The sequence below is a fragment of the Zingiber officinale genome, chromosome 2A (genome assembly GCF_018446385.1).
Source record: "Zingiber officinale cultivar Zhangliang chromosome 2A, Zo_v1.1, whole genome shotgun sequence".
Lineage (NCBI taxonomy): Eukaryota > Viridiplantae > Streptophyta > Magnoliopsida > Zingiberales > Zingiberaceae > Zingiber > Zingiber officinale.
In genome coordinates, this window is record NC_055988.1 from 9,965,326 (window position 1) to 9,978,894 (window position 13,569).

Sequence of the window (13,569 nt, forward strand, 5' to 3'; positions counted from 1 at the left end):
TTGATAGGCTTATCTAATAAATAGTACATATCATTTGCTAAGAATTCATCCTTAAAAACATTTATTTTAATTTCCGCTTCCATTCTATTCTCATTATATTCTTGTTCAGTCCACGTATCCTCAAAAAGATCTTCCAATCCTATACTCATATGTACTGGGTAATCCTCAAAACTAGGAGCTTGTCCATTCAAATTGAACCTGTAATGAATAGTCTCTCTAGTATTGACCACAATACCAAATGAAGTTGAATATGTCAAACTGTCGGTACCCAAATTTATATTTGGAGTAATAGACTTGTTTCGATTCTCTATTTGTGAATCTATATATTACATCATAACTGTGAGTGCCTCATCAAAAATTTAATATTCCCTGCATTTATAAAATCATAAATTAACTATATTGTAAATAAAAATTCTATTAATATTTAAAAAAAACACATTAATCGAGTAAAGAAAGTCAATATATCGTTAAAAGTGTATCTTACTAAAATTATACTATAAATCTTTAACTATCTATCCTTTAAAAAACAATTATATGTAAGAAAAATCCAAAATTAGTGTTTTGATTTAAAGGGTTAAATAAAGACATCTATAAATCATAAATGTTATTCTTCCTACTAATTCTTAATACTAATATATAAAAAGGGAAAAACATAATTAAAATAGAGTAAAAGACAACATACATGTCTAGACTAATCGCAGTGAAAAGTTTCATCCTTGATAGAATTTTAAATAAATCTGGTGCTTTGGAGTTTTTCTTGAATTATTGCAACATTCTGAACAATGTCAAAAGTTTTGGAGCTGTTGGAACATTGATTTACACCAAACCAAAGCGCAAACTTCATTTATAAGGATGGTTCACACTATAGGAGGCTTTGAGCGCTGAACCAAATACAAAATGTACCTGGCTCGACCGTTGCAATAGGAGATGGCGAGGAGGAAGGTTGCGTTTCACCGGTTAGGATCGTTTGTGTTCATTGAGATCCTACACCGTGTAACGACTGAAACACATTGAGTTGCTTAATCGGACTGCACCGTGGTGTTTAGGTTTAGGTTTGATAAAGAAAATGCACCGATCGTCGATGTTGGTATAGACGCACTTCAAGAAGAGAAATTGACCCGTCGCACAGTGTTGCAATGTCGGAAACACGTTGAGTTGCTGCACCGTGCGTTTGAAGAAGAAGATGAACGGTGTTGTGTTTAGGTTTGACGAAGATGCACCGTCACCGGCCGTCAGTGTTGATTCAGATGCATTTTGGAAAGACAAATTGTGTGGTTTGGATACGCGATAGAGGCGGAGGGTAAAATCGATATCCCATATATAATTTGATCTTTAAAAATTATCTACGTGAATTGGATATTTTAAACATTTATATGCACGGTTCAGTAAAATGCTGTTTTCCCGAAGAGACACGGCGAAATACGAGTCCGCATACTTTTATCAAGTTTTATGCAACAGGAAGAGCCACGTCAGCATTCCTTAAATAGTATCACAGGGGGAGGGGATGCTCATTGACAGTTCATCTCCTTCCTCCTCCACAGACCGACTTGAAGGAACCAGAAGCACGAAACCTAGCCGCCGTGTTGCAGAGTCGCGATCGCCTTCCGGATCGCCGAGGCGGAAACTGATCGGATCGGGATGAGCTACCAGCAAGTTCCCCCTCAAGATCCCTACCCACCACCAGGTTAGTTTGATGCTGTTGTTGCTCTAATCCGTGTATGGATCGGCATGCCTAATTCTCTCTTGCAGGCTACTCGCACCCTTACCCTCCTCCACCGTATGGGGCTCCCCCGCCGCCCCCCGGAGGAGGATACGGATACCCGCCCTCAGCACCACCTCCCCCCGGAGTTTACCCTCCTCCCCCTCCTCCTGGATATCAAGGTTACTTCTATGAAGGCTACCCTCCCCCGCCCCCTCCCCCATCCCGTCCTTACTATCACCACCACGATGATGCTGGCGCCTCTTTCTTAAAAGGATGGTATGCGTCTTTCCCCTTTACAAGACTTCAGATTTATTACGTTTTCTTTCTGATTTGGATTTTTCGTTTATCTTCTTCTGAGTGTGATTGATTTATGATTATTGCTGTATATATTGATCTACTTTTTTTTTGTTTTGTTTTCCCTTCTTTGATTGATGGAACTAATATCTTGGTAGAAATTTTTACTTGTTGAGATATTCTGATGCTTAAACACATCCACGATTGGCATCTCACTGTCTCAGGAAATGGTACTTCTTGACCAGTTTTATTAATTGTTGTTGACTGGGATGTTGAGCGATGCTTCGGTGACAGTAAAATATTGATTTTGTTTCCGAGATCCCAATAAAGTAGATCTGTGTTCTCCCACTGTGTACGTTGGGTCACCTTTACATGTATCGTCTAGTAATTTTAATATTTAATGGTCATAAAATCATTGTGAAAATATGCATCGCCATGTACACCAATTTAAGGAGTTCGGATTCTCTGTCCTTAAATTTTTCTGTCCCCGTGTCCTCTTGTCGATCGGACGAATCAGATTACATTTCAAGGATGCTTTGCACATCACGAGGATTTTGCACACATCTTAAAGATATCATGATGCTTTGATATGTAATCTGGTTCATCCGATCGGCAGGGGACACGGAGACAGAAAAATTTAGAGACAGAGAATCTCAATTGCAATTTAAGACAATGGATTTTGACTCATATTGTAATGCAAAATACATGCTTGATATTCATTCATCTTCAACCTCTATTCATACTAAAATGTGCACACAATAATTACCAACAAGAATTGAATGAAAATTTGTTGAAATCAATTGTCATAATATGAGATGATCTTGCCTGTTTAATAATTACCTAGGTATACGTTATCATATATCAAAATTTTATTATGTACCAAGAAGAGGATATAAGAGAAGGACAAAACAAACATTTGATGGTGTTCATGTTTACTGGACCAAGCAAGAAGTCATGTAATCTTCCTAGGTATTCCTTCTAGAAGGCTATTTGCTATTCAATCATTGAATTTTCTGGATTCACCTTCTTTCGTTGGTGACTTCTTTGGTGCTTTGAATAATAACAAAGATCCATCAACCAACCAAGAAAGAAGCGAGATAGCACAATAAGTGGAATTTTTAACTCGTAGATTTCTTTATTTGAGGTGGGCATCTGTATACCTAGCAGATTTTGATTTTGTCTAGATTAACATCAATCCTTTGGTTGTAGATGGATTCCTCAGTAATTTCCTGATATCACCCCAAAGAGGCACTTGGTCAGATTGAACAGCATGTTGTGCCATGGGAATGTTTTGGTAAAGGTTTTTGTTAGTTCTATAAAATGGTGGGCCTGTACTTGGCTTTTGACCACAATATGGTCAATGCGTTTCTGGATGTTTCTAGCATGCTGGTTAGATCATGATAGCTGTTATTTGACAGAAGGTCCTTGCATCCTTTAGTTAATATATAACAATACAACATTGGGTGCCTCGATTGTTCATACTGGAGATGTGTATCAGCTTAATATGGCTGTAGCCATAGAAGATGATGAATGAAAATTGTTGTAACTAGATGTTGTATACATGAATTGGTCAATGGGTAACATGGGGAAGCGGTCCTTAGAACTTGTTCTAATCTGTATAGTCTGCTAATCTCCTTCATGTTCATTTGCCTCTTCTAGATTCATATATTTTGACCAGATTTGCAACAATTCTCTATTACGAGCTCTGTTTGAGCAACCTTGGGACCCCGCAATGATGTTTACCATTCTTGGTTGAATCATCTTAAGCTGTTGTTTCAATTAGATTGGTGGAATGATGCTCATGATGTTCTGCTTTGCTTCAGTATCAATGCTTGCGGTCCAAGTAAATATGTCAATATACAAGTGCCAAACTCCACAATGTGACATTTTAGTTGCAGGGTGAGTTGACTACCATAGGATAGACTTCAGCATCATCATCCTTAGTTCAGATTCAAATATAACATATAGCTCAATATTACTTCTCTCAATCCACCTGTCTTCTCTCAAATATATGGACATAAGGTCTAGATGGGATTGGGAGCGCCTAAGAAATATTTAGATACATGTAGAGGTATCTAGATGCATCTAAGAAATATTTATGAGATCATTATATCTTGCTTAAACTGCCCTATTATCTTCGATAGCGCTTAAAAAACTCAGATGATCAATCTCTAGTAGTGATTTTTTAGACACCCTCTCTCTTTTTTTTCTTTCTATTTACTATGACTTTCATTTTTCATGTGGTAAGGTGAATGCCGCAAGTATGCTTGTATTTAAATCAACTCATATTTTGCAAATGTACAGATTTTTGTTTTTTTTTTGCAAGGTAATTTTGTGAGACTATATATATATATATATATATATATATATACCCCTACACAAACCTAAGGGCACTGCAAGCCATATACAATGGATGCAGCATGAAAATTAACAAGGGCATGTACATCAACAGTGCATTCATGCAGTGTTTATTTATTTATTTATTTATTTTTGTTTGGTCATATCTTAATAAAATGGCTTAAGTTTTTTACTATATCTATATTCGTCCTGACTTTCTAGCTTTATAATCATATCCCGTTCCAACTGGTATGAAGCTAATATTGTTTTGTTACCCCCTTGTAGTCTTGCTGCTCTTTGTTGCTGCTGTGTGCTGGAAGAGTGTTGCTTCTGAAAATAGTGTAAATCCAAAGATGCTCTGCCGAAATCACTATTGTCTTGCTTAGTACTTGTGCTATATAAATCTCTTGATACTGGTTTCTTGTTGAGATGATTACAGCTTGGTGCTACTATTAAAAATTGGTGGCTGTGCTTCTGGAAATATTGGTTCCTCTATTATGCCCTACTTGTGTGCCCTCATAATTTGCAACTAGCATTAAGACTTCTATTCTGTAATTGCATATTTATCAGGATAACACACTTTGGATGGCCATGCACATGTCGATAACATAAAAAAGAGACTATTTATGCTCCTTGAATCTTAAAAATTTTGTGACATAAAAACGGTGTAGAGGCATCAAGATGCTTATGACAACACACTTTACTTGCTGAACTTATCAAAAAAAAAAATGAAATGAATATAAATATAAATATATATTTTTGATGAAATTCTAGAATTTTCTACTGTCTGGACTCGCATGAGTCAGAGACGTGAACATCCAGCTTAGGCCGTTACCAGTGGTGATGGAACATGAGGAGGCTACCAAGGGATTTACCAATTTACCGTGAGGCTTGAAGAGGTTTATTTCCAGTAGCAGCAGCTTCTGCTGCTTCCAAGAGAAGCTTTTCCTTATCGTAGAAAAAAGTGACTTTTAGATGGTTCCAAAATGCTTTGGCAGTGTTCGGTAGTCTGAAGCACTATTGGTTTCGACTATCCAAATAAATTATCAAGAGGATATGCAAGAGCCAAGCAACAATGAAGTCATCTAAAGGTTTGAAAGCACTAAACTGATTGGAAATTAAATGCCAGATAAACACTGTCATTATCTCTGTAATCTTATTTACATAGAAATTGGATTAAAGGCTTGCGTCGCTTGAGAGAGAGATGCTGAAGAGCCAAACATCACTCTTAGTGGCTTAATTAAGAAAGTGCACCTAATTGTGATTACTTAATACCAACCAAATTAAGCTGAAGACCCTCTTCACAATAGATCTAGTAAAGGACTCTTTATACACTATATCTATCATGCATAAATCTAAAAACATTTAGTGGGTCAAATGATATCTATGAGCATCTGTTTAAACAAAGGGAAGATACATAATTGAATTAAATGGTAACACTTGTAAACTAAAACAACGGAATTTTTTGGCTAATGACCTTATATACTATGTATCTACTGTCATGGCTCAAACATGGGCTTGTCATATGTATGAATCTTCCCATATCCTAGTTAAAAACTTTAAAATATATTCCAAGGTTCAGTCCAAGCCAAAGTTATCTTTACTTTAAAAATTTTTTTTTTGAAGCTAATCGAGTTCAACTCTTTAGAAACAATAGAATCCCTTCACCACGTTATCACTACCATGTGCATAACTAGGACAACTAGAGCAATATTTATAATTGGCTTTGTAAGACTAAAAACAATAACGACAAGCTACAAACCACTTACAGGAATCCCCAGCGTGAAATAGGTAGTCTCTTTCTGACTAATAAGAAGCAATTGGATAAATATTGAGAACTGGGGATTCTTTGTTTTGTACACACACAAGATGATTTCACTTCTAGTCCTGCACATTAAAACACAAGCTCATCGGTTTGAACCAATTGGATGAAGACGGTGTCTTTTCTTCAGTAGCCATTTGTTGAATCTTCTTCGATTTTTCAACCAACGAGAATAATCCACACCAGGCTTGCATTCAATCAAATCGGCCAAATCACTGAATGCAGCAGAATTCTCCTGGTATCCAGGTAAATACCACTGCAGAAAATTGTCGCCATTGCATGTATCACCTTCAGATGCTTGTTCCTTGCCTTTTTTCCTGGTGCCATCCAGAGTAAAACTAAAGTTTGTTAGATAATTTAAAATATACAAAAAAAAAAGGGGCAAACTACAAAAGATCTAAAAAGAACTCTATTTTTTCCCTTTTTAGGGGACAAACAAGATAACATCAGAGGAGCTTTTTTAAAATTTATTAAAAAGACACTATTTGTTCATTTTTTCAAGAGGGGTATTATCCCAGGCTTTTAACAACAACAAGTCTTTTTAGGGCTTTTGCCCGGTGACAAAAAGCACACTAACATTGCATTTTAGTCAATCCACCAATAAAAACAACGGAAAACTGAGTAACTTTTCCAATGAAATAGCCATTACATTTGTTCAACTTCAGAATTGTTTTTATAGAATGAAGGTTTTCAGACTAAAAAATTTATACAACCTTATTTCCAAGTATGGAGCAATGGTACCCTTTTGGGGGAAAAAGAGAAAATTTTCAAAGTACATTGCTAAAATTAAATGATCCCACAAAAACATTTGAATGACATACTACCTTGAATAGGCCATTCGATATTCTTGGAAATTTGATGCTATTATTGAACTTGGACTTCTGTGAGTTATTGCCTAAGAAAATGTGTAAACATGTATAAATCAAGAAACAAAATTCTAAGTGAGAAAGAAAATATTTTCGCTAATGGAAAATGGGAACAAAATTCTTGGTGAGAAAGAAGAATATACAGGTGCCATCAGTTGTACCTTGGCTGTTTTTACTTGTGGACTTGGACCAATCATTTCCTTGTACTTCACAACCAACTCTGTGAAAATATCCAGATTACCATCTTCAAAAATAATAAGATTGAGAATGGTCATCATCACAATGATGCAGTTACTCCACAAAAAAACAAGCTTTTTTACAAAACTGTAACTTAACAAGCTTGCAAAATGTGCAAACATGAGACATGACTCATGTTTTCTAGCTTTCGTTCCAATCACATCCAGCAAACATGTTTTAACAACTTCACTCGTATTATATTTTCTGAAGCGGCTTATAATGTCTGACATGAAATTATATTCCCTGGAAGCAAACTTATTCTCTGATGTTTGAGTGCTGCTTACCATAGCATTTTCCTTCAACGTCCATGTCATTTGCAAAAGTGATGAACTCATTAACTTCAGTACCGCAGCAAAACAAAAGATCTCTGATTGAATTTCACTACCATTTTGATACTCTCCATAAGTATCATTTCTCTCTGAAAGAATATTCAATATTATGTATTGTAAAATCAAACAAGCTTCATCCAGGTACATGCCATCTAAAATATGACCATTTCGTTTGATGAAAGAAAGAGATTTATGAGTGATATCTTCTTTTGTCTCAGAAAGAAAGCCCTGGGAATTCAAGCAACAAAAATTAATCAAGCAGTTCATCCGATGTTGAAGACTCTCATGAGTTGCAGGGTGAATAAAAGAATCGAACTGTAGTTTCTTCACATGATCACTTGGTTGAGCATGTACTTGATTAGTGTTAGCAACAAACTTCAGTATTGAAATGTATTCTTCATAAACATTGACAGAATTTTCAAATGCTATAATGTGGAAATTTGTGAGTCTTTCATTTGATCCCCAATCATCATTAGGCTTTTGTATACTAATGCATTTAGAAGCCCACAAAATCAGATGAGCTTCCAGTAAACATGGCATAAGGAACATATTGCGTTTACCCAGCAACAACAAGGATGTAGTCAGGCTTAGTTCAGAGACATCATCCTCAATTTCATTTTCCCACGATAATGAGTTGAAAAACCTGTTCAACATCCATTCATCATTTGCAGATAGAAGGAAATGACCAAAAATAATCTCTTGAATCACATGTGCATTACCGCAGCTTCCATCATATACAAAAATCTTCTCTGCTGTGGAAGAAATCTTGTCCGTTATCATAAGATGTTTTCTAATTTGGCAGTCCATCATAAATTCTTCCAAGAATACCTAGAATAATTGTATTTTTCTCAAATTTCCAAAAAAGTTCACAAACATGCAAGAGATACTTGGAAAGACAACTAGATTAAGATATAAACATTAAACAGATAAACACAAACACATCTATTTAAATAAAAACAGGACAGCAGCAATTAATCAGGACAAATGTGACTCGTTGATCTAGCAATTATCAGAATACCAATTTTTTCTTCAAGTAGTTGCTTACGCAATCTATAGTTATGTACATAAGATCCTTCAGCGAGCTCCTAAAATCAGAAGTCCTGGATTAATTAACATCTTTCAAGGTTGAGCAGCATAGAGAACTGCCAATAAATTTAAGCAAATAGATCTGTGTTAACTAAAAATATGCCCTCACATGAAGCTTCCATAATCCATGTGTCTAACATTTAAGATATAGAACTTTTTTATTGTATTTTTTTGTGTACAACTGCTAATTAGCTGTTCTCCATATCATATGTGAGCAAATACTATATTGCAAGATTATGTGGAACTACTAGAATAAGAGTGAAAGCACCCAAATGATACCCAACCTGAAGGTCAGAGGAGAAATGGGATTGCTAATGAATATTTCTTTACCTCATAGCTTCATCAGTTCATATCATTCACTCAAGCCACTAATGTAGGAAAAGCAATCAAGGCCTGACGCATGTGTGTCCAGGTTGGCCAGTAACCTAGGCATAATCTAAAAACAAAGCTAGAAAATTTAAATAACATGTTAAGAAGGTCCATATGCCATCAGAACATCCACCGATAACTGAATTTAAAACAAATAACTAACAAAATTACCATTATTTAATATAGCATTTATGATTTTCAGATAATTTTCCAAGGCTTAGTGCTTTCAGAAAGGTATTTACTAATGGATTTAGAAACATTTTAATTACAACTTTCTGGATGCAACTAATCTACAAAAGATTTAATTATATGCTTCCAGTTCTTATTAATTTGTAACATTTTGCAGCTTCTTCCCAAATCAAGCCATGAGGTTTGACAATTGACCAACCACCACAGATCCCAAGTTTTTAGAGACAAGCCCATCTACAAAGATTAATACATAAGAAAAGATCAAAGAATGTGTGCTCACAAACATTGCTATGTACCTAATTTGCCAATGCTTAACAGTTTCTTCTAAAAAGAGTTAAAATATATATTTAGTTTAAAAAGAAAAAGAAATCAATTTAACCTCTCTTTGATTGCATATACCTAACTACTCAACTCTAGTTTGTCAATTTAAGTTTCTGCTGCTTGCATATACCTATCTGCTCAGCTCTAGTTTGTCCCTAGTCTAAGAAAATATAAGTGATTAAGATTGCTGAGCCTAGTGACTATACATGCGCTGTCACATCCTTAGTCATCCATATAAATACTTTCACCGACCTCAGTATGCATTGGCCATTATTATCTCTCCTGATTGTAGATCAATCTCTCTCTCTTAATCTCATTCAGGCCATGACAATATAGCTCCTATACTCCTTCCTTGGATGTGTTATAGAGCTGTTATCAAATTTCAACTCATTTAACTTCAGTAGTTAAGAACATCAGTGCCTTGAGTTAAAAGATCTGCTGAACCTTCTGGCATAGCATTTCCAACAATAATGACTAAATCTACAGTACTTTAGCAGGCATTCTTGACAAGAAAATTGAGGACAAAAAAAAAAGACTCATTTCACAGACTAGGAAAGACTAAGGGAAGATTTACCTCAAGAACTCTACAGAAAAAGGGGAGCATTTGTCTTCTAGCTTCTTCGTTCAACTCCTGAATCCTGCAACCCGGTGAACACAAACGTCGTATAATAGACAAGACAACAGCACATTTCTCCACGACCAGGCTGAGATTAAATTCAAGGACCGGAAGCATGTGCATACAGCACCGGAAGAGAAGTATGAGTTCCTCCCTATAAGAACGAGTGAAAGTGGAAGGTGCTGGGTGACTCATGCCAGAGAGCAACCAATCGAACTGCTCCTGTAACTTATCAAAGAGTAAATCTGAAAATTCTGGGATATCAGAGAATCTAATTCTCGTCTTGAACCACTTATTGAAGATGATAATCGAGGGGAAGGAAACTCCAAGCCCTCCTTCGACCAATTGAAACGACGACTCGCCATTTTCCAGAGAACTTAACAGGTGCAATATCAAGGCGGCAGAACGTCCACGTCCATCACCAACTCGCCGGGGCAACGACGACTTATCGCTTTTGGGTAAAGTCGATCGAAGATCCATCACCACGGCACAGCAGCACCCACCATCCGTACCTGGAGCGTGCAACGGCGACGAACAGGGTTCCTTCGTGAAAACCCTAATTGTCTTGAGCACTTCGTCACAGTGATCCAGATCTTGTTTCTTCTCTCTTTCACTGTAATTTTGAACCTGCTTTCGTCTGGAGGGATTCGATCGAAGGACGGATAAACCCTAGGTCACTTTTTTTTTCAAGGGAAAAATAACTTTAGCCCTCTATTTTTTTTTTGTCCAACACTATTTTGTCCCTTATATTCGAAAAATGACACTTAATCCTCTTTTCACACAAATTAAATGTGAAAAAAATTATAAAAAATAATTATGTACTTATATTGTTAATATTTTTTATAATATTAAGTGCATCTGCAACAGTGTTAATGCCCTCATGCATTAACGCCGACGTGGCATCTTGTTTTTAACGTATAGGGATATTAATGCTGATGTGGCGGCTTTATTTTTTACTGTAGCATTAACGCGTTCAAACCTTTGAACGTGTTAATGCTGCAGAGGTAAAAAAAAATAAATAAAATATAAGCATTAACGCTTCACGCGTTAAAAGCGTTGCGGATGGCCTAAGAGGAAAAAATTATATTGAGTAAATGAAACTTACTCCAATCAAACCTGGGTGACGGTCGATCCCATAAGTTTTCACTCACCATCTCAATAAATGAAAAGTGCTTGTAATAAATAGGGTGGTAAATAAGTGGACGAGTTGAGTCGAATTTTAAGATATTTAAGTTTATTTGATAAAATAATCAAGATAAGTCGAGTCGAGTTTTAAAATGATATATTAAGTTTGGCTTAATTTATTTTTTTACGAATTTGAGTTTGTTTCAAACTTGATTTGAACTCGATTCATTTAGATGTCATCAAAATTTCAATTCAAATTTGACCTAACTTTAATTTGAAACTTATCAAACTCTCAATTCAAATTTATTTTATTGTTTAGAACTTTTACCTATTTGATTAGTTATTAAATTTGATAATTTAACTTACTTATTTTATTTTATTATTTATTTATTTAATATATTGATAAGAATTTTATTAATATTTTTATGAATATTAATAAGTTAAATATATATATTTAAATTTATTTATTTAATTTTACGATTTGTTAAATTTTATTTATTTAATTGATTATATATATATTAAATATTAAATATTAAACGAAGATAAATAATTTTTTATCAATACTAAATTTTATTTGTTAATGAACGTTTGATTCCTCTGCAACAGCGGCAGCAGACGATCCATTAGCCAACTCTGCATCACTTTCTGTGATAAAAATCAATGCAAATAACGATAAATGAAAATAATTAATGAATTTACTGATTTAACCATGCAATTTCTACCAGTAAATTAATCGTATATTCACCTTTGCCGAAATTAAAATTCCACATTCATGCGGTCCGTCCATGCGGCTGTTCGATAGCACCAGATTCTTCTGTGCACCGAAAGCACAATAGACAGACACAGACACAACTAGTGGAGAATAAAGTGCACCCGATAATTTGGGAATAATTTCTTCAAATATGAAATATTCCATCCTTCCTCTTCTTATATATGGAAGAGCTAAGCAAGCTCATCAAAGTCAAGATCGTCTAGGCAATCAAAAACCGAGTAGTCACTTATGTCGTCGGGCAAGTATTCTCGACAAACTCAAGAGGATTATGCGAGTTACTTGAAGAGGATGGAGAAGACGACGAGCATCATAGAAGGGCCTCACTTCCCTAACCTTCATGCCATCTACAAGCACAAGGAGGGATACGATCAGCGAGAGCAAGAGAAGTATTGTCAAGTTGGACGCTTCGGCAAGGCTATGCATCTTGAGAGATTTGAGACCATCGTCGACAAGTGATCGTGCAAATGGTCAACCAGTGTTCTCACCGCACTAGCTACATAATCGTTAACTTGTATCTCTACGATGATGCATCTCTTTACCACTATCCTCTAATATAAATAAGAGAAACACCATGATTAAGAAATTTTTACTCTAATCTTGTATTACAAACTCTTAAATAAAGAATATCTTATATTTAAATAATATCTTGAACATTGTCTACTGAGTTGTTTGATCCATTTGAGGAAAATTATATATAAAAGATATTTGGCAAAAAATCAAATGAATTCCCATCATTTGAATTTTCGTCAGATGAATGCTCCATTCAAATAGACACCTCATTTAAAATAATTTATCTAGAATATTCTTACATTGTTTGATTATTTGACTGTGTAGAAACTAACAACTATGATACGGCAAATAAGGTGGGACCCTCAATGTGAGCGCTAAAGTTGGATGGATTTGCAGACGTAACGGTCAAAATCCCGAGGGATGTGGCGATCAAAGTCCTAAAGGAGTTTATTTAAGCGGCCCGGCCTCGAGCTAGCCCATAGAGGAAGATTGGGAAGATTAGCCTAACCCGTCAAGGAGAGAGGGGAAGTAAGCTAGGATGCAATTCCTAGACTTCCCGTCGAACACTTAAAAAAAACACTCGGACAATCCTAGATAGGTTCCCCTAAAAAGCCAGAGCGAACACTGCCCCTGTAAGGTTCCGAGAGTACGCTCTCCATCGATTGACCGTGGAGTCAATAAGCTTGACTTTTCTCCTCTAGTTTGATTGGACTCTGGCTTGTTGGGTTTGCGATCCTTAAGGTCCGACTAGACTTACTTACTGAGCAAATGGTAACTACTTGATGGGTCGAATCATCAAAAGTTAACTCAATCACACTGATACTTAGTCACTTATAGTCGATCGGACCTTTTTGAAATAGAGGTCCGATCGGATAACAGAAAGTGATAAGGCCACTGATGAAACATCACTAGAGCATATCAGGCCCCTTAAAGTCCCCAAAAGGGGCATTGTCATTGACCCAATAACTTTTTTAACGCCATGTGTTACTACTAT

At 35.8% G+C, this 13,569-nt stretch overlaps 2 protein-coding genes across 3 annotated transcripts; one reads left to right on the plus strand and one right to left on the minus strand.

Moving 5' to 3' along the window:
- The first annotated feature begins 1,483 nt into the window (after positions 1–1,483).
- Positions 1,484–4,925, plus strand: LOC122040673 (cysteine-rich and transmembrane domain-containing protein WIH1-like). Its single transcript, XM_042600093.1, has 3 exons — positions 1,484–1,684; positions 1,750–1,978; positions 4,619–4,925. Exons 1-3 carry the CDS (start codon positions 1,639–1,641, stop codon positions 4,665–4,667), a joined length of 324 nt encoding a protein of 107 aa, XP_042456027.1. The 5' UTR covers positions 1,484–1,638; the 3' UTR covers positions 4,668–4,925.
- Positions 4,926–6,046: 1,121 nt separating this feature from the next.
- LOC122040674 lies at positions 6,047–10,874 on the minus strand. 2 transcript variants are annotated; one of them, XM_042600094.1, is made up of 4 exons: positions 10,127–10,874; positions 7,183–8,415; positions 6,980–7,050; positions 6,047–6,472 (listed from the first exon to the last, which is right to left on the minus strand). In XM_042600094.1, the coding sequence occupies exons 1-4, from the start codon at positions 10,646–10,648 to the stop codon at positions 6,241–6,243; spliced, it is 2,058 nt and encodes a 685-aa protein (XP_042456028.1). In that variant the 5' UTR covers positions 10,649–10,874; the 3' UTR covers positions 6,047–6,240. The 2 variants fall into 2 exon arrangements, with proteins under 2 accessions (XP_042456028.1, XP_042456029.1); XM_042600095.1 differs by lacking the exon at positions 6,980–7,050 and having other exon boundaries at positions 6,335–6,472.
- Between the last annotated feature and the right edge of the window lie 2,695 nt (positions 10,875–13,569).